This window comes from Vombatus ursinus, unplaced genomic scaffold (assembly GCF_900497805.2).
Source record: "Vombatus ursinus unplaced genomic scaffold, bare-nosed wombat genome assembly UNPS02009573.1, whole genome shotgun sequence".
Lineage (NCBI taxonomy): Eukaryota > Metazoa > Chordata > Mammalia > Diprotodontia > Vombatidae > Vombatus > Vombatus ursinus.
The window spans coordinates 706524-727191 of NW_020949351.1; the positions used below are offsets into that span (position 1 = coordinate 706524).

A 20668-nucleotide genomic window follows, 5' to 3' on the forward strand; every position below is an offset into this window, starting at 1 on the left:
AACTCCAAACTTTACAAAAATCAATGTTGAAAACTATCTTTACATGTAATCGGAAAAATAAAATACTATTAAGGAAGAAGCAAGAAGAGTCAAACCTATCATTTGTACCATTCAAACTCTTACTGCCTCTATTAAAAAAGGCATACACAATCTCTCAAGTGCTTCCCTTGATCATGATTATCTGGGAGTAACAAGGTATATTACAGACTAGTGGTCAGAAGACCAGGATTCTAGTACAATCTCTGCAATTTACTACTGATTTGCCTTGGGCTTTTACTCTCTTTAACTAAAGAGAGTCCCAACTTTGTCATCTGTTAAGTAGAGGGAAGTCTTGCAAAACCTAACAAAATCATTTTAAGGATCAAATTAAATAACATGCGAAAGTGCTTTGAAAATTGTAAAGCATTATAAAATGTAATGTGATATCATCACTGGTGGTAAAATAGCATTCCCTGAAGATTATAATTAATGTGTGCATTAAATCTATCATACCTACTCATTTTCACATGCCTCACAAGGATTAAGCTAGGTTAGGATAGGCCTTTTGAAAATATATCTTATCATGTCACAGGTTTAAAGATGGAAAGGAAATGAGCTAAAACGGCGAGAATCACTGAGCTCTTCCAAGTACAGATGATGGCTGTGAATTTTTTGGAGGTAACATACACAGGGCTGACAATATTCCATAGAAACTAAAATTTATCAGTGTCATTGACAAAGTACTCCCCTCCCCACAATTAACACCCAATCAATTTATCAAACTAAGTAACCCTGACATTTACAGAATTCAATTGTTTTATGTGGTATCTGTTTTGTGTTATTTGTTAAGAATGTCGGCTTTACTAGTTGTTTTCCTTCATACTTTCTTCAGAGGTTCTTTAGGATGATCAAATACTAAAGAATTATTGGTTGGCTGACCCTGTAGTGATCTATTAAAATCTACTTTTCTCACCTGTTTTCAGCTATATTGCTGTTATAAAATTAACTTACATTATTTCTGCCTCTGCAAACTTTAAATAGTTTTATTTATAAAACTTAGTAGTCCTACTGATCTTACCACAAGTAAGTACCCTTAGAGACATACCTTTTGGATGAATAATTATGAATTTCAGAAAACTGAGTAATATTATATTTATACTACTGAATACCTGTAAACAATGTGGCATTTATTAAAATACACACTTAATTTATGCTACACCCCACGCAAGTTTACACAAGTCTTTCATCCTTAATTTTTAAATACACACACCAATATTTGCAAACATTATTTGTTAAGTTTATATACAAAACTGAAATTGTGATATATGAGCCAGAGAGTGATTTTACAAGAAAGCACCTGTGAATGGCTAATGATGTACAGTGTCAAGTCTCTATCAAAAGAAAACAAGTGTGATTCTTTTCACAGCACAGATCGATATTTACAAGCAAACATGATCCAAACAGCACAAGCAGATTCAGGGTAGGTAAATACTCGAACACGGACGGCAAGTCGCACTTGATCCCCTCGGCAACAGATTATTTCTTCACAGAAAGGAGACCTGTACAGAGACAAAATAAAAATACTAATACCAAAGTTAAGTACTCAAGGAAAATAATGCCATTCCATCTTTTTTTTTTTTTAAGTAAACAAGAATTCTTATAAACACCTGTAGATCTCTTGATTGCTTTAAATATTATGCTAGAGTGTGAGACATGATAGGTTGTTAATGAAACCCAACAACTCCACTGCCACATTTTCGGTCAGATGGCTGCCTTAACTACCAAATCTGATGGCTTTTCTCACCCAATTTATCTGCGCATTTGATCCTGTTGAGCACCCTCTCTACCTGGACAATCTGTTCTAGGATGTCATGACACCACTCTCCCCTGGTTTCCTGCCTGCCTCTTAGATTGCTTCTTCTCAGTCCCCTTTGCACTGTACCATGCCTACCTGAGAAATTCCAGCCTAATTTTTGTGGGAATTTGAATGTGGCACATAATCTTTCCAGAACGCAGTTTCTTTATCTATAAAACAGGTTTGGGCTAAATGTTCCCTATAATCTACTCTAGCTCTAAGGGTCTGATTCTAAGAATATCCTACCGGAGACATGTAGCAAATGCTCGTCTTGCATTTCTATAAACAAAATGTATAGGGAAGCCTTTAAATGTATGACCATCAGGTACAGCTCTCCGTATGGCATCCTGAAATTCTTCATTTCCTGCAGATATGCTAGTTGTGCGCTCAAATTCATAAGATGCCAAAGCTGGTGACAAAAGATAGGAGAGCTGGTCTTCCCACACGGTAGTGAGGCCAAGATCCTGTAGCAGAAAGTAAACCATGAAAAACATATTTTTCTATTTATAAAGCATAAAGAAAATCATATAATCTGGTATATTTCAACAAAAGGTTTTGATGAAAGGTATTACAAAGCCATATAACAGAAAGGAAACTACTGGTATGAGTTTTTACTTTTAAAATAATCTAAACATACTGAAAAGATGATACAAAGCAGTGCCAAATTTATATATGTATGTATATATGTGTATACATACACACACACACACACACACACACACACACACACATGTATATCCACCTAAGAAAATACCAAGGAATATCCCCAATATAAAAGCAGAATACTAGTAACATAATTTCAGTGGAACAATAATTAACTTACTAGTCAGAAGAATAGGATTCCAGTGCCAGCTCTGCTATTAATTAGCTTGTTCCACTCAACTAATCTCTCTGGGCCTCAGGTTGCTTACTAGAAAAATTGAGTTGACAGACTAGATGATTTCTGAGATCTCTTTTGGCTTTAAATTCTGTGATTCCACCTCAATTTTGTACATCCGCTCAAGACATAAAATGTTTCACATTATGTGTCAACAATAAGCAGAAAAAATAACTTAAGAAAGTAGTACTTTTTTAAAAACTACATTTTAAAAAACCTTACACAAGTTATAATTGAATCTGATTTTATAGTTTTTAAACTATATTAGAAAAAACCTATACAAAATAAAGTTTCAAATTCCTAATATTTACTTAAAGTCAAAGAAGATTAATCATCCCTATTGTGATGCTTGACAAGTATAGCAAATTTCACCTTCAGAATTAATAAATTATTGATATCCCAGGAAAAAAAAATTTAATTTCCATCCCTGGCTACAAAGTCCCTGAAAGTCAGTATTTTGGTTATTGATTGCTAACAGCTGCTTTTTTAAAATCTATGATATTTAAATTTTTAAAAATACTTACCTGCCTGTGTTCTGACACCAGCAATCTCAGTTGCATCTCGATTTCATTACTTGTTACTGAAGAATCAATCACTGAAGCACAAAGAGGGGGAAAGAGAGGAAGCGAAGTTGTGGCCCCAGGAGCACAAACCGATTTGATTGCTTCTTCGCTCATGGGTTTCCATTTGGACTCATCATTCAGATCAAATACACAAAGTTCTACTGAGTCAGAAGGTTGGCAGTTTCCCAAAAACATCTGATGATTGAAAACACACCCTATAGTTCGATATGGGTAAAGTGGTTTGGGTTGCTCAACAGCTGGAGGATCATCAGGATTAATGGGCTTATGGATATACCTGAAGATAAAAATGACACACTTTAACATTCAAGATTATTTAAATATAATACAAAAACATTTAGCTACCACTGAAGGACGGAGCTGCTCCCCAGTGCTGGTCACTTATTTGTCTTTCTTTCTTGCACATGTTCATAATTCAATCACTCCACTTGAATGATAACCAATGAACTAAGACCTCTTGTCAGTTTATGGCCAACACACAATATTTAGTTTAATCAAGAAAGTATCATATTGGTCTATGTTGAGAGCTAAATATGGATTTGTATGAAACCTGCGTACAATCACTGTTATTTTTTCTAGATATGGATTCTGTCATATGTACGTACACATATTTACACACCTATATACATGCATGCAATACATTTTATTTTCTTTGCTTTTCAGAGAACTTCTTCTGGAGAGTTGCTTAATTTGAACCAATACTGTTGTTAAGTTTGCAGGTCAAACTAAGCACACTTAGTGCACAACTAAAATAAAACAGCTATACCAAGCAAAACTGAGACTACTGCTCCTTTCTAGACAAAAACAATTTACATTTATATGGCACTTTTACTTATTATAATTACAAATTCTCTGAGGTAGGTATTATCACAGTTATAATTACAAATATTATTATTCCTATTATACATATGAAGAAACTTAGGTTCAGAGAAATTGTAGCTTGACCATGGCCAGAAGCCAGAGTTAAACTGAGAACTCACAACTTCAAGGTGGGTGCTCTTTGCTCCACACCAGAGCATTATTACATAAATGCACCCACTAAATCAAAATTGTTGTTTTGGTTGTTTTTCGGTTGTATCTGACACTTTGTGACCCCATTTGGAGTTTTCTTGGCAAAGATACTGGAGTAGTTTGCCATTTCCTTCTCCAGCTCACTTTATAGATGAGGAAACTGAGGCAAACAGAGAGAGTTAAGTGACTTGCCCAGGGTCACACTGCTAGTAAGTGAATGAAGCCAGATTGGAACTCATTAAGATGAGTCTTCCTGACTTCAGGCCTAGAGTTCTATTTACTGTACCACGTAGCTGCCCTAATTAAAATCATTCACTTCAAAACTGGCATATAAACTTTTCTAAAGATAAACACAGTTTCATATGACTGACATTCTTGTGGATTTCTTCATATAATATTTTTGTACTGTAACTTAAAAATCCGACTTCTATCCAATCTTAGGAATAGTTGGTAGTAAACTTGTTTATAATAACAATTTCTGTCAAATAAGCTGAAAGGTTGGTTTGATTTTACTATGAGTGTAGCTAAATAAGAGAGTTTTAAAAAAACTTTTATAGGTCAAAAGTTTCTTGTTATTCGTTCACATAGCTGCCTTAATTGAAATATTTTTTCAAATTTTATTTTATTTTATTTTTAGGCAATTGGGGTTAAGTGCCCAGGGTCACACAGCTAGTAAGTGTCAAGTGTTTAGTCTGAGGCCCGATTTGAAATCAGGTTCTCCTGATTTCAGGGCCGGTGCTCTATCCACTGCACCACCTAGCTGCCCCCCTTAGTTGAAATATTTACATGACCATATAAAGACTAAAAAATTAAACTTAGTCTACTATATACATTTTAAATCACATGTCAACATGAACAGTGAAGTGATATTAAAAACAGTGTATCTTTGTCTAATTAATTTGGGGGGGGGGTGTGAGGCAATCAGGGTTATATGACTTGCCCAGGGTCACACAACCAGTAAGTGTCAAGTGTCTGAGGCTAGATTTAAACTCGGGTCCTCCTGACTCCAGGCCCGGTGCTCTATCCACTGCATCACCTAGCTGCCTCTGTCTAATCAGTTTTTAAAAATTAAGTTTACTGACCTATGCCCTGTTAAACTTTCCCAAAAAGTAATGGTGCCATCAGTCCCACACGTCATGACCCAGGTATGAGGGACTCCTTTAGCCTTTGTCCCTACACAAACAAAGGCTTCTAATCCATATCCAAGGAGAAGGCTGCACAAAAGGTTAGCATGATCTTCACAGTCACCCTAGGAAATAAAGAAAGTGTGTTAAAATATTTATCAATTGTTTTCCAGCACATATAAAAAATACAAAACAGAGATCTATAAATAAGCTTCTTTGGCTTCTAATCAATCCAAAAAGTCAGAGCCAAGGTGATAAAATATCTTTGAAGTTAAAAAATAATCATCAGTTTTAGGGTCAAATAAAAATTTTGCTATAAATTTAAGGTTCACAAAACAAGAATTCTCCTAATGTGCAATTCCATTTTCACAAGTAATATTTTGAACTTGGAAACCAAGGAGTTGTAAATTCTGAGTCCTAGCACTGTCAGAAATTTTATCTGTTACCTTTAATAAGTCACTGAACTTCATTTTCTGTCAAATAAAAAGATTGCTGTTTTCCATTTATACAGCCCAAGGCATTAACTCTTGACAACCACTTTATTATTTAGGGTATTAAAAGGGCACTTAACCTGAACCCTAATTTGATCTCTTTATTCATTTCTAGAAAGAATATATTTAGATCAAAAGTAAAATTAATTCTTCAAAGTTATTATCAATTGAGACTAAAAGGAAAGTTAGAAATTTGTGATAGGTTTGTCACGAAGCAACCCATCTACCGGGTTCCAATAAGTAATAAAAGTATGTCATTTGTGCTATTACCCTAATATTAGGGTAATATTACTATTACCCTAAAGTGTTCCCATCTATTTTTCATTTACAGTTTTAGTTCTATAATTGTTTAATAAGACATATTTAATTACAATTGCAATTCTAAAATTTCTTTTCAAATATAAAACCTCAAAATCTACACATACCTCCCCACTGAGATGACCTAAACAGGCAAATTACTAAATTTACTAAACAGGGAAAGGAGAAAGTGATTCTTTGCTTTGTAAAAGGAATCACTATATGATTATCTAAAATACTGGACAACCTAAATAAACTGTAATACAGGGTGGTCCCAAACCCATCTTTGTGTGAATAACTTTTCTTAAAAATAAATAATACTTATGTTTGACTTTTTTAGAACACAGCAAGGACAACAAAATAGACTTGTTTAAAATTTTAGATGATTGATCAGATCTACTTTTCCAAATACTTTTAGACACATTGTCTCACTTGAAAAATCAATCTCTTTTAACCAACATATTGTCTTTCACTTATGCTAGAGGTTCATTACATATATCTGAATACATACCATATATATAATCTCTATATAACAGAGATTAAACCAAAATAAGATTGTGTTGAAAATCTCTATTTCTTGTATTGACATTGTTTCAATAAAATGAATCCTAGAAAGTACCTCTACACGTCTATTACTATTTTTAAAGGTATTTATGGAACATGGAAGATCAAGAAACAATCCAATAATATTTCTAAATTAAATTATTGAAAATTACTAAAAATTTTGAATGTTTAAATGTTATAATTTCAACCATCAAATCTTTCTTTTAATTTACTGCCTAGGCAAATGGAATACAAGTAGAATGAGGTTCCTAGGGTTTTAGTCTGGGTTCTACCACAATTCACTATTTATCACTATACATCAGTATTTATATCTTTAAAAATGAGATAAATGCTAGCTGTCTCTCCCTATTTTACATGGTTCTCATTAAGTGAAATAGAAACATAATTACTTAATTAAAGAAACAGACTGCTGTATAAATCCAAGATGTTATTATTTCTACTCTCCTTCCTTAACTATTTATTTTTGGTGACTCATTGGCTTTCATTATTCAGTCTTGTCATTATTTTTCTTCTTCGACTTTTAAGTGTATTCACGCCCTACCCCCCCACCCCCCATAGTGAAAGTAATAGATTAGGATCTTGAATAATAATTTAATGTTTAGATTGTTATCTAAACATTTTGGGGGGTAAAAAAGTTCAGAGTAACTATAATGGACTGCTGTAATAATCCTATACCTTGTTTCTACAGAGAAAGGCCAGTAGAGTGCACCACTGTTCGTGTTTACCTCCTCCTCCAATAACAGAGGCTCTTTCATAACCAAGGACATTAACAAATCTTGCTGCTTGCCTTGGAGTATCCAGGAGCCGTCCAGCTCGAAGGGGTCTGACATAAGAGCATACTGGTCTATTTATTCCATTTTCATCCTGAAAATAAGGTACCATTTATGATTAATTTCCATTCAACTTTATCACTTTCTTTAGAATAAGCTATATATATAGGATAAGATGAACAAGAAAAATAAACTTAAATTGCTTTAGAAATAAAATTTCAGTGAGAAACATCATTCCAACTTTTGTTCAGTTACTTGCACTGATGTTACTAAAATGATTTTGAAGTTTATGCAACTGTTTCTGTATTCTGTAAAAAAAAAAAAAAAACCTCCCCCTTCCTTAGTTTTGATTTTGCTTTGGGGTTTTTTTGTTTGTTTGCTTTTTCATTTTGTTTTCTTTTCACTGAATAGAGGACATGGAATAGTTATAGCAAATAAAGCATCCTGTGTGTTTGCTTTTGCCAAAGGTCAGTGATTGAGTGCATTTACTGCAATGGTGGCAGATTTAGAGAAATAGGTTGACTTAAAGATTTAAAACAATTAAGAAGGTTACAATGTAACTATTTTGGTACTAGAACCAGTTCATGCTGGCAGAAAAGACAATGGTTTATGGACTTGTATCCATTTTGTGTTTTTGTAATATTTGTAAATATAAACTTTTTAAATTGTTGCAAAGATGGTTTCTTTTGTAAAATGTTTTCAAAGTTTACATTCAATCCAAGCCTTTGTATATTTTAGAGCTGTGTAATACTTTAAGCCTCGTATTTATTTTTAGTAAAAACGGTGACAGTTTCACTGTGAACCCCTCTCAAAAGAAGTGTCAGAAGTTTGATTACCTAGAAAGAGTGTATAGAAACTGCAAATAAATGTGACTGCAATTCAAAAAAATATATATATAAGAATAAAGTTTTAATGCTATTTATATAGATCTTCATTCATTAATTCAACAAGCATTTATTAAACACCTACTATGTGCCAGGTACCATGCACGGTAGAGGAATACAAGGGTAAAAATGAAACAGCCCCTGCCCTCAAGGAGTTTATATTCTATTGGGGTGCTGAGGCAACCCACCCTTCTTCCTAATCTCCCTATGACTGTTGAGGGCACCACCACCCTACCAGTCATCTAGGCTCACAACATTGTTATCATCCTCAACTCCTCACTTTCTCTTACTCCTCATATCCAATTTGTTGCAAAGTCCTGTCAATTCTACCCTCCTAACATCTCTCACATCTACCCCCTTCCCTCCTCAGACACTGACACCACTCTGGTGCAAGCAGTTATCACCTCATACCTAGACTATTGCAATAACCTGCTGACCGGTCTTCAGGTCACAAGTCTCTCCCTTCCCAGTGCTAGTTCAACTACAGTCACTACACTAGAAATAATAACATCTATTTAAGGTTACACATAAAAAAGCACTTAAACAGTCCCTTCAAATGAAAACAAAATAAAAACAATTTGACCTTCCTGGAATTGTGTTTCTTCAAAAAGAAATCTATTATATACTGAGATTGCGTAACTTGTTCCAATAAGATTTAACTTGTATACACAAAGCACCAATTCATTTTATAAACTATCAAAGCAGTATTTGTAAAGTTCACAAGTATCAAGTAAATAGATTTCTCTAATTAAATGAATGGGTTTTATCTATTTTAAAGTAAATATTTACAGGAAGTCTAGAAAAGTCTAGAATCAAACCATTCTTATAAAATATTATAAACTAGGTTTATAATTATAAAATTATAACTATAAAAAATTATAAACGAGGTTGGTCAGCCTATTCTTTCACCTAGGAGACACTCAAATAGAAAAAGAAAATGAAATTGGCATTCTATCTTATTTGCTTGATTTTCCTTGCATGACTATGCTAAATGAAATGTATATACCAAACTGGATAACGGATATATGAGGAGAAATTACTTTGATGTAATCCACAAACCTGTGCAAAAATCTTTACCAGTCTCGAATTATGGGAAGGTCGTATTTGCAGATATTCTCTCCACCACTGCTTAGCATATACAAGAAATAAACGCTCTCTCTCTGCTGTTTTCTGTCGTTCCAAAGCAAGCTTTAATAAAGAATAACCTAGTATGTTAGTTTAAAAAAATTCTTATATGTCCATTCATCACAGAGTATTAAACTTGAAATAATGAGCTTATTAAAAAAGTAACTTGGTTATTAAATGCTAAAAATTACAATACCAAAGAAATTAAAATTAATATTTTAAAGTCTTTAAAGAAATGTGTACTAGGTTGATTTCCAACTTTATACGTAATTATTAAAATATATTTATTTTCAAATTTTTCAGATTTTTTTGTTTTTAAATTGCATTTATTTCCAGATACAACCCTTCAGAACCATTCATTTTAATTGTTTTTTTAAAAGAGGAAAGCAGTTACATAAAACCAACCAACACATTAATATATGATATGGTGATATTCCACCCATATAGTCTCCCAGAATGGTTTATCTTTAGGGAGAAAATTACCCTTTGCTCAATCAGAAAATAAAGGCCTTCCATTTTTTTAAGCTATCAAAAAATAAAATTAACTTTCAGAAAAATGTTATGAAATGGATACTATTATGAGTATACAAAAAGCAGTGTCTTACTGGCCTGAAGTACAGGTCAACTTCGGACTTTTCAGTTTTAAATTTGTGTTATAAAAATGAAATTGCAATTGGAAAAAACCTCAGAAACTATCTAGTCCCAACTCCCTTATTCTATAGATAAGGTACCTTAAGCCCACAGAAGTTCAGTGATTTGCCTAAGGTCACAGAGGTAGTAGCAGATTAGTAGCAAAACTGAAATTCAGATGCTATAACTCTAAATAAAGTGCCATTTCCAGGCCCTGGAAAACAACATGCTACAGAATGAGAGAATAGTAACTTCCCAACATCGTGGCTAGTGCCTGCTTTGTACAAATCCATATAAGGAAAAAGAGGAGAAAATTATATATAGCATATGGCCATGATATAAAATACTGCTGATTCACTAAGCAAACAAAGGAGTCAGGCTTCTCTTCCAAACCCAAACTTCATTTTTTTCTTCACCATAGTACTGGACTCAAAACCATACAGCATCTTCCACTTAATTTTTTCCCAAGATTTTAAAAATAGAATGCTTTTCTAAAAAATAGGATTTATAGTAATTTTAACCAATTTGTTTTGCACTTTCAATACATCTTAGGAAATGAGAGTACTGAAGGACAGTTTTCAATTTTTCTCTGATTTAATTCTACCTTATTCTAATTACATTTTTATTCCATATCCCCTCAGAATTTATGTATTCAATTTCATCTACCACTTGTAATCCTTATCTCGTTTCACACATAGATGTATGCGCAAGTGCACGCGCACACACACACACACACACACACACATATTTAGTCTCCCCAGTGGAATACAAGCTCTAGAGTAGGGTTCACATGCTTTGTATCCCCCCAGAACATTTCTATGTACTTAGGACAGAGAGGTAGTCCATAGAAGTTTAATAACTTGAACATGAAGAGGCAAACATTATTATAAAAAGGAGTGCCAAGATGAAAAAAAATCAGAATTCCTTACCTGAGTATTTACTATTTCTTGGGACAATGTTTGATTAAGTTGTGGATATACCTCAAGTTTTACATTTAAAATTCCAACAGAAACTTTTGATTCTGTACCTACAAATGTAAATATTAGAGGTTTTAACATCACACAAATTCTAGATAACAAACATTTCCCTCAAATAGAATTTAGACTAATTAACATTTAAGTGGAAAAAAAAAGAAATTCATATTCAATAATGAATCAAAGTAACAAATTTAATATCGCTAGATTTTAAAATGTTATTTAAGGTTTTAATTTATTAATTTGAGGGACTCAGTCAGGTAATGATAGGGTATTCAAAATATGTACAAAATTACATATAGTACTATGTCGGTCTTGGAATTATGTACAAAATAAATTGCACCAGCATACAACTTTAGCTTTTTTTTTTTTTTAGGCAGTTGGGGTTAAGTGACTTGCCCAGGGTCACACAGCTAGTAAGTGTCAAGTGTTTGGTCTGAGGCTGGATTTGAACTCAGGTACTCCTGACTTCAGGGCCCGTGCTCTATCCACTGTGCCACCTAGCTGCCCCCAACTTTAGCTTTTAAAAAAAACATTGAAATGACATTTAAAAAAACTGCCCTCACCTCAGCTTGAACTAATGGCAAAAGAAATCTTCTACTATTAATTTTGCATGTACAGCACATGCCTATTTGCCTAGGACAGTTAAATAATATTATCTTTACATTTAACAGCATTATAGATTTAGAGTTGGAAGGGATCTAAGAGGTCATCTAATCCAACCCCCTCATTTTACAGATGAAGAAACTGAAGCTCAGTGAGGGGAAATACCTTGCTCAAAGTCACACACAGGTCCTCTGACTCCAAAGCTAATGCTTATTCCTCTGTACTTTGTTGGCCACCATTTGGATTGTGCTTATAGTTTACTAAGTAGTTTCACATCCTTTAGTTCACTTGACGCTTTTAACTTTATGGGGGAGTCAGGGAAGATGTTACCCTCATTTTCCAAATGATGAAACAAATGCTGAAGTGATTTACCAAAGGCCGAACAAGTAATGAAATTTGGCATCAAGCTTAGATTTTCCTACTATAAAGCTGGTATGCAGGATTTGGCTTAATTGAATAAATTGCTTAGATGGCAATTTTTCCGAAAATTTAGAAGACTAAATAAATACTTGACACCCAAAATAAGCATAATGTTATATTTGACACCTCAGAAGGCATCAAATCTGAAACTTGCAATGTTCTAGGGTTGCCATTGTGAATGTCAACTATCAGTAAACAATATTATATTTTCACAAGACATAGGAGTTTGGACTCAATGTACAGGAAATCCCTTGGAGATGATTTTTTTTAAAAATTTCAGATATCATCTTATTTGCTTGTAATTTGGCTCTTATCTAAAAACAGAATGACAAAAATAAAAGTTTTTTGAAATTTCCAGTTGTCTAAAATTTGGATATTTACTAATTTACTAATTGATAAAGAAGGAGAGGGAGAGATTTACAACATGATTTACTAGTTGTGCTACCCAGGTGATTTCAGTGAACCTTAACAATTACTAATATTAACCAGTAATGTATAGACTAAAAGACTTCAGTATATCACCTTAAAATAAATGTGAGGAATCCAGTCTGAATTAGCAAAAAGTTTAAATTTTTAAAAAATGTCTATGTGCAGTTTTGTTAGAGCACATACAAATATAAACTAAGGGAATGTAAATTATAATAATATCTAAAATGACTTACATTTTTAAAAAATTAATTCACCATAGACCTACATCATATAAGATTATCATAAATGTAAAAGTTCTTTAACATACAATTTATGAATCCTCAAAGATGAAGCATGTTATGGGAATTCTTAATTTCATCAGCAGCTACCTTCAAAAGGCTACTAATTTTAGCTTTGAAATTTCTGTATCAGACAATGAAAATATTTAAACAAAGCAATTATCTCTAACTTTTAATTTGATATAAAAATTCCCAAATTTGCATTACTTCTATCAGTGATGCCTAAATTACTGAGAGTTTAGTCTTTTGGAGTAAGTTTTCTTACCAAATACCCTGCTAAATTTAGTTACTGCTCAATAAGCTCAACATTGAAATAATAGCATTATAATTCACACATAAAAATATTGGAGTTTTATTAGAAGGCAGACAAAAGTAATTTTTTAATCATTTATTTTTGAATCTCTGGAAGAAATTATCCAAAATTTCTATGTTCATTTTAGACAATAATTTATGACAAAGCCAGATTGGGTACGAAAGGGTAAACTCATATTCCCTCTGGATGTTTTCCCAGTAATAGGATATGAGAATCTAATTGGGGGGAGGAATGGCTCCAAAGATGAAATATGAGAAGACACCTGCCCTAGCACCTTTGAAGGAGTAGAGGACCATGGGCACAGATAAAGGCATAGAAAAAACTTATTTGATATATTGATTGTTTTTGCTGAGTTTTTTTCCTTTCATCTTTTTTTTTGTTTTTTTTTGTTATAACATGACTCTTTAAGAGAAGGTAAAGAAAAGGAATATAGGGGAAATTTAGATGGTGATAAAAGATATAAATAGCAATCTATTTAAAAAAAAAGAAAAAACTCCTTATAACCTTGATTTCTAATCATCATACCTACACCTAGAAGTTCCACAGCAATATTGGTCATTCCATTATCTGAGCCAAGGACTGATCGCCATTCCAAAAAGTAGGATGCTACTAAAGAGGTCTCACCAAATATATCAGTTTTTATTAGAACCATATGTACTGGATCACATATTGATAACATTGTTGTTGCATCGGCCATTCTAGTTCCATCACCTAGCAATATCAAACCAAGAGAAAGTGATTATAAGTGTTATATATCATATTAGCCTTAATAATTTCATCAAAAGCATAATCACTAAGACAAAATCAAATAAGATTTTATATTGTTTTCAAGGGAAAATGTACGCAATGATAAAAGCACAGAAATCTCTAACCAGTTCTCTTCAGTTACATTTTTATATACATTTTAAAGTTTATTTATAACAGCAAAGCATAATTATGGTTTTATCTTCTAAGAGGTTTGGGTCAAACTGGAAGAAGTGATCCAGGTATAGATATTAGACATGTTGCATATCTCTATTTTTAAAATGAGAAAGCATCTCATGGAGTTCTTAGTAGTTGGTATTGTTAGAAGAGTACTGAAGAGACTGTATTATACTACATAAATAATATTGGCTGCTACATATTCTGCAAGTACTATTCAAAATTTCAACAGACAAAAACCTTTCAAATATACCAAAAATGATCCACGAATAGGCAAAAGTAATTCATCTAAGCCAAAATGAAATATTCATCACTTTGGATTTAGCAAAAAAAAAAAGTTCAATTAAATAATGATGAAGTATATTTCTTATGGAAAAAATAAATTACAATTTTAAACTAATATTAGAATTCTCTATTACACAAGGACACATTAATATAGTTACCTATTTTTCAGGTATACTATAAAACTCATTGTATAGTCAAAGTAAAAAAAAGTATGTAAAAATGATGATGCAAAAAAGTACATAATATTAAAGAAAGAGTTCTTAGCTTTTTTGTGTCATGGACACCTTTGGCAGTCTAGTGAACCCTATGGATCCCTTTTCAAAATGTTTTTAAATGCATAAAATAAAATACAAAACAAAAAAAAAAAAGTTCATGGACCTTAGTTAAGAACCTCTGGCATAAAGTAAAACAAAGATTCCATTACCATCACTTCAAGACTATGAAATATACTTAAAATACACATTTATTTTAATGATTCTAGAAATCTAGCTACCCACCATCAATTACATAGTAAACACAATCACTACAAACTGCCAAGAAAAATCTGAGACAAAAGATGAAGGAAAGGATTAGACAAGGTGGGTGACAGCTGGCACAGAAGAGAAATAGTGAAGTGGAACTCAACTATAAAAAGACTGGCAAAACTGGAAAGGGGAGGGAGAAAATGAGGGAGTAAAAATGAAGAAAATGGAAGGGAGGGTGTGAGCATTGTAAATTTTCCCTAGTAGCAAAAATACAATTGTTTAATTTTACATATCATACATATTTAAAAAATACTGACATGGAAAATAAATTAAGATTAACTGAGTTAACTCAGTGGATTTCTTACCTAAGCTTTCTCTGTGTACTTCAAGCAAAAAGCCATCATGAAAATCTGGTTCACAGGCACATGGGACAGGTTTAGAGCGGAAACGTTGGTTTCGAAAATGTAAACATAAAGTGAAGGTAGAACAAACTTGTCCAGGTAAAGGATCAGGTTCTTGTAGATGTTCCAAGAAAGCTTTTCCACCCAAAACCTGAAGGTAAAGATACCTCCGTGTTGGATCAATATTAGCTGTAAAGTGTAGCAATATATATGAGGAAACTGCCAGAATATTTTAAGGAATGTGATTAAAACAAAAGGAAATATTAAATTGATAGAAATAAAACTAAAAGACACATAAAATAATTTTTAAGAGTCATCTGTTCATCAGAAGTAAAGATCACATGTAAGTAGTGACCTTTTTCTAATGTTCTGGCTCAAAGAAGGAGCTAGATTCAGATTTTGGGCTCCCTGTTGTTTTTTAAAGTGCTTGTTTGACATTTTAAGTTTCATCAAACCACCAACTCTCCCCTTAGAGCTTGACAATTATTTGGGACAGACAAATGTATTTAAATCATGTATAGATATTACTTTTAAAAGCAGGCTGCACATCTGATATCAAATGTAGCATTATAACACATGAAAAAGAATTCATTTATTTTGTTTCATAAAATTATATATTGTCCCCCTACAAGTAAAGTTTATTTATTTTTGTTGATAATGAAATTTTAACATGTTTTCAAATATGCACTATCAAAGAAAGTATACTATAATGCATAAATATCTAACAGCAACTAAATTAATATTAAGATTAAAATACACACTTTTTTTCAATAGGGTTGATTGCTTATCATTAAAATTAGATGGTTTTGGAGAGGAAGTCAGTTCTCCATCAGCTAGGTCCTAGAAAGGGAGAAAAACACAGAGACAAAGTCATTATTACTTAAGAAAACTCCAACAACTTTAAGGGATCAATTTCCATTTCTTACACAAAAGGAAAGAATAGCACTTTAGATACCATCAAAACCACTCCTTATTGTGCTAACCGTCACTGTAATAAAAAATAAAACAATCTCGTATTTCAATAATATAAAAACCTACTACAATAATAACATGCTAAGACTAATGTACAAGGGTTTAAAAACCGAGTTTTATTCATGAACCAGCATGATGATTAAGTCTTAAAGTTCTGGAATAAAATTTAAATTTTACCCACCCTACAAACAGAATTTTGATACCTTTCCAGATATGAACTAATTTTAATTAGGTACTGACAGTTATGAAGTAGGAACTGTTATTAGGCTAATTACAATAAATGGTTTTATGAGTCTCAGTCACCAAAAAAGTAAGCTGTATTAAAGTACTTAGTCTCTGGTGTATTATCAAGATCATCTCAATTCTTACAACATATTACCAGGTAATTTAGGTCACAGTTTCTCATTTCATTTCTTATTTTTACAAAAGAGGTCTGGTCACCATCACTATTGCATTGGGAGCTTTTTATACCACTAAATGACCTATTTTTGCCAATTGACTTTATAGTATCAGAGCAGTTCCTGTATTATTTTTATGTAAAGAAATGAACAGCTTTATTTTTAGTTACTAAGACTGTTTCACAAAAGGGAATTTGATGTCAATAGCTAAACTTATAGCTTGACCTTTGGTCTACAAAGTTTGTAAAGTCATTTTAGAATCAAAATGAAAAATTGGTGGTGGTCAGACTAAGTTAGTAGTAGGCTCAAGTCTACAGATATAAGAATTCAGGGAAGGCTTGTCTCTGATGAGAGATCAAGTTATAATTTCATTAAAATAGCAAGTTAGGTAAGTGTGTGAGCCAAATACAACCATTTTCATATTGAAAGATAACAAGAAAAAATTATATCACTTTGGGAGACAGGAATTTTTTACACAATAGCAATATTGTGGAACTACACTAAAACACTATTTACCATAAAGCAGAATTCATTATAGGTAGGTATTAACTAAACAAGGATGTTTAGTTAATAAAATGCCAAGAAGACCTATTTTAGGGTGGTTTTACCTATAAAGCATCTCCACAACATGAACCTTGAATCCAGTGTTACAGTGAGGTTCCAACATATTTATAAAAATACAGAGTTGTTGTTTCTACTCACAGTAACAAAAGTGATCTCCTTCATGACATCATCTACGATTCCTCGTCGTCTAAGAGCTTTTATTAAATCTTCTGTTGAAAGTTGTTGCTCAGGTGCCAATTCTTCCCGTATAGTTTCAGCAAGGACTTCTCTTATCCTGCCATGGACATCCATCTATGTAGAGAATTTAACATTATATGTTTTTCCTTTTCTATAGCAACCAACAAATTTTCAATAGGTATGATGATAGTTTAACATCACTAATAAACAAGTTTGGTTTTACAAAGGGATATACAACAGTAAAGCAAAAATAACTGGAAAAAATATAGAATAAACACCTAAGTTTGAATCCTGGCCTTTCCACATTAAAAATAAATAGAAGGCTATATAACAATTTGGTTAAAAAGGAAGGAATGGTAAAAACGGATTCTATCATTTACTTTTTAATAATTTAAAGTTCGATACCAATTGATAGAAATATTTACTATCTTTTACTACTTGGAATCTTCATCACAATTTCCCCACTAGCATTTAGCAAATCAAAACATATTCTTTCTCTTGACTTTGAGCATTTTAAACTCCAAATTGTTCCTCTAGTGCCAAGGCAGTATCTTCAAGCAATCTCTTTCTAACGTTTCTTTGTCCTTGTCCCCAACCCACCTAAGCTGCTGCATCTCTCTCTTAATCTCTCTGAACAGATGGCAGATGTTTTCAAATCCTGACTTGCATCCCTTATCTCTGGACTTCACTGCTCATTCTAGCTTTCAGTAAGTGCCCATAAATGCAAAACTTCGGCAGCACGCCCATATGAATCTGATGTTGTTCATGTACACATTGGCCTCTATCTACAACAGACACTCAAAAGTTTACTGGAAAACGTTAGTCACACAGACCCATATAATACAAGTATGTACATACATACATACATATGTATACACATATACACGTTATATCTGCCTTATGTAGATCTATCCTGTAGATCAACAGGACTCTATACAACTATTTGCAGAAAATTAAGGACCAATAAAAACTGATTCTGTGTTTGTATTCTTGTAAATGCATGCATTTATGTGTCTGCGTGTACATACATGCATACACACACAAAAAATTAGAGTTCCAAAACTCATTCTGACTTTTGGGACACCCTATACATATATATGAATATATATGCACCATTTACGAATATGTATTTAACGCTGGCTCATGGTTGTACATGCTACCACCTATGAGATATGCAATTACACCTGTTTCTGTAGTTTTCTTCCAGTTACCATCTGAGTGACTGGACGCCCCTCGGGCCCCGGGAGCAAACCCGGGCCCCGGGAGCAAACCCACGCCCCGGCTCGCCACGTCCCTTCCAGCGCTCGCCCGGAGCCCCGGACCCCCCGCGGGCGCGGCCCCGGGCTCGCAGTCCTGCCCTGGACAACTCCCGCTGCTCCGGGATTCGGTTTCCTCCCGAGGTCTAATCGCCAACCGTCCCAACGTCCTCGCCCGACGCAGCCCTTTCCTTAGGCAGCCAGGGAAGAGCCCTTGGCCGGGACGGGGACAAGCCCCGCCGGGAAGCGGGAGAAGGTGGCTGTCTCCTCCGCCCGCCCCGGGGTCCTGGACCCGGCCACAGGCCGAGCGCGCAGGCCCCGCGCCCCGGGTCGCTGCCCTCACCTTGTTGAGCTGCTGGTGGATGAGCTGCTTGAGCTCAGACGCTTTCTCCGGCGGCAGGGACATGGTGCAGCCCGGCGGCTCCACTGCCACTTCCCCTCCCCTTCCCTCCGCTCCCGCCGGGAGCTCCAAACGACCCGCCCGCCGCGCCCCGCGGTATTACGCTATGCCGGGACCCCCGGCAGGCCGCGCGCCGCCTCCCCGCGCAGACTGCCCGGCCCGCGTAAGCGCCCCACTCTGGGCGGGAAGCAGGACCGCGACCCAGGCGACCGCAGCTGGCCCGCAACTGCTTTCAAACTGCGGCGGAGAGCAAGGGTGCGAGGGTGCCCGCCGCACTGCCTGATTCCTGCCTGCCTGCCTGACTTTTCCCGCGCGCCGTCTTCTTCCAATCCCTTCTCCCCACATGGCTTTCCTCAGTTTCCCCACCTCCGCCATCCACCTCCCCTGACGCGATCCTCTCCCCACCAGAACAAGATCTGGCCACCAGCGAGACAGGCGTTTGGCTCAGAAGGTCCGGCTCCGGGCCGGCGCCGACGGAGAAGAAGGACCCCGCCCCGCCCCGCCCCTTCCCCCAGAGCCCGGAGCTGCGTCCCGGGGCTGCGGAGCCGGCGCGCTGCGAACAGCTTGCCTCTTGTTGCGTCTCCGGATCCTCCCGCCCGTCCCGCTTTCTTCCTCCGGCGTGACGATGTTCGTTCCCTGCGGGACGTCAGAGCCCGACTTTACCGGCTTCACCCTGCTGATGGTGAGTCCTTCGCCACTCCTTCTCTCCGCGTTACCTTTTCGGGGCTCTGCGGGCGCGATGTGCCGCGCTGGGATCAGGGATCTGGGACGTGGCCTACACGCGCTTGTGAGCCGTGGGCTAGTCAGTCAGCTAGCATTTATTAAGCCCCTCCTGTATGCCGGGCCCTGTGCTGAGCGCTGGGGATGCGAAGAAAGAAGAAAAGTATTTAAAAAAAAAAACAGTCTTTGCCCTCAAGAAGCTTCTGGTCTAAAAGGGGAGACAGCATGCAAACAACCATGTGCAAAGAAGATTGAGACAGGAATAACGGGAGGTAATCAAGAGGGAAGTCACTAGAATTGAGGAGGACTTCTAGAAGGTGGAACTTTAGCTGAGACTTGGAAGTAACCAGGAAAGCCATGGAGGGAGGGTGGAGGAGAGCCGAAATGCGCTGTTGAGAGATGGAGTGCTGTGAAGGATGGACGGCCAAGAAGCCAGTGTCCCTGGATTGCACAGTAAATGGAAGGGAGTTTAATGTAAGAGGATTGCAGAGGTGGAAAGGAGCCAGGTTATGAAAGGATTTGATTGCTAAGACACCTAAACAACTTCCAGGCTACAGCCTCTACGTCAGGTTCATCTGCAGGTCGAAGGATCACAGATTGAGAGCTGGAAGTATCTTTAGAAGCCGAGGTCAAACCCCTCTTTTTACAGATCAAGAAAAAGGCTGAATGAGAGAAGTTAAGTGACTTGTCCAAGGTTGCACAGCTAGTAAACGTCTGAGGCAGGATTCCAACTAAGATCTTCCTTATTCCCAAGTCCAGTCCTGTATATGATACACCACGCAGAGCCGGGAGAAAAGAAAAAGATCACCTTGGAAAGCTTTCATTTTGTTTATTCATTTGTCATAGCCTTTGGACTTTAGCCCTTGCTGTAGTTTCCATTTATTTATGCTCTCTCCGCACCC

The 20668-nt window shown here is 35.5% G+C and overlaps 3 protein-coding genes across 3 annotated transcripts in view; 2 read left to right on the top strand and 1 right to left on the bottom strand.

Annotated features, from left to right (window-relative positions):
* On the bottom strand, positions 1-19084 carry CEP76 (centrosomal protein 76). The gene is made up of 12 exons (XM_027852305.1): positions 18990-19084; positions 17352-17504; positions 16041-16119; positions 15244-15468; positions 13734-13919; positions 11118-11215; positions 9493-9621; positions 7455-7643; positions 5386-5552; positions 3236-3569; positions 2081-2298; positions 1-1538 (listed from the first exon to the last, which is right to left on the bottom strand). Exons 1-12 carry the CDS (start codon positions 19050-19052, stop codon positions 1400-1402), a joined length of 1980 nt encoding a protein of 659 aa, XP_027708106.1. The 5' UTR covers positions 19053-19084; the 3' UTR covers positions 1-1399.
* Positions 19051-19669, top strand: LOC114035965 (predicted GPI-anchored protein 58). The gene is made up of 2 exons (XM_027852356.1): positions 19051-19309; positions 19404-19669. The coding sequence occupies exons 1-2, from the start codon at positions 19051-19053 to the stop codon at positions 19667-19669; spliced, it is 525 nt and encodes a 174-aa protein (XP_027708157.1).
* The window catches only part of PSMG2 (proteasome assembly chaperone 2), a 17344-nt gene continuing 16239 nt past the window's right edge, over positions 19564-20668 (top strand). Inside the window, exon 1 of the mRNA XM_027852369.1 lies at positions 19564-19728. Coding sequence (XP_027708170.1) covers positions 19672-19728 — 57 coding nt within the window. The 5' untranslated portion in view covers positions 19564-19671. The remainder of the gene's footprint in view (positions 19729-20668) is intronic.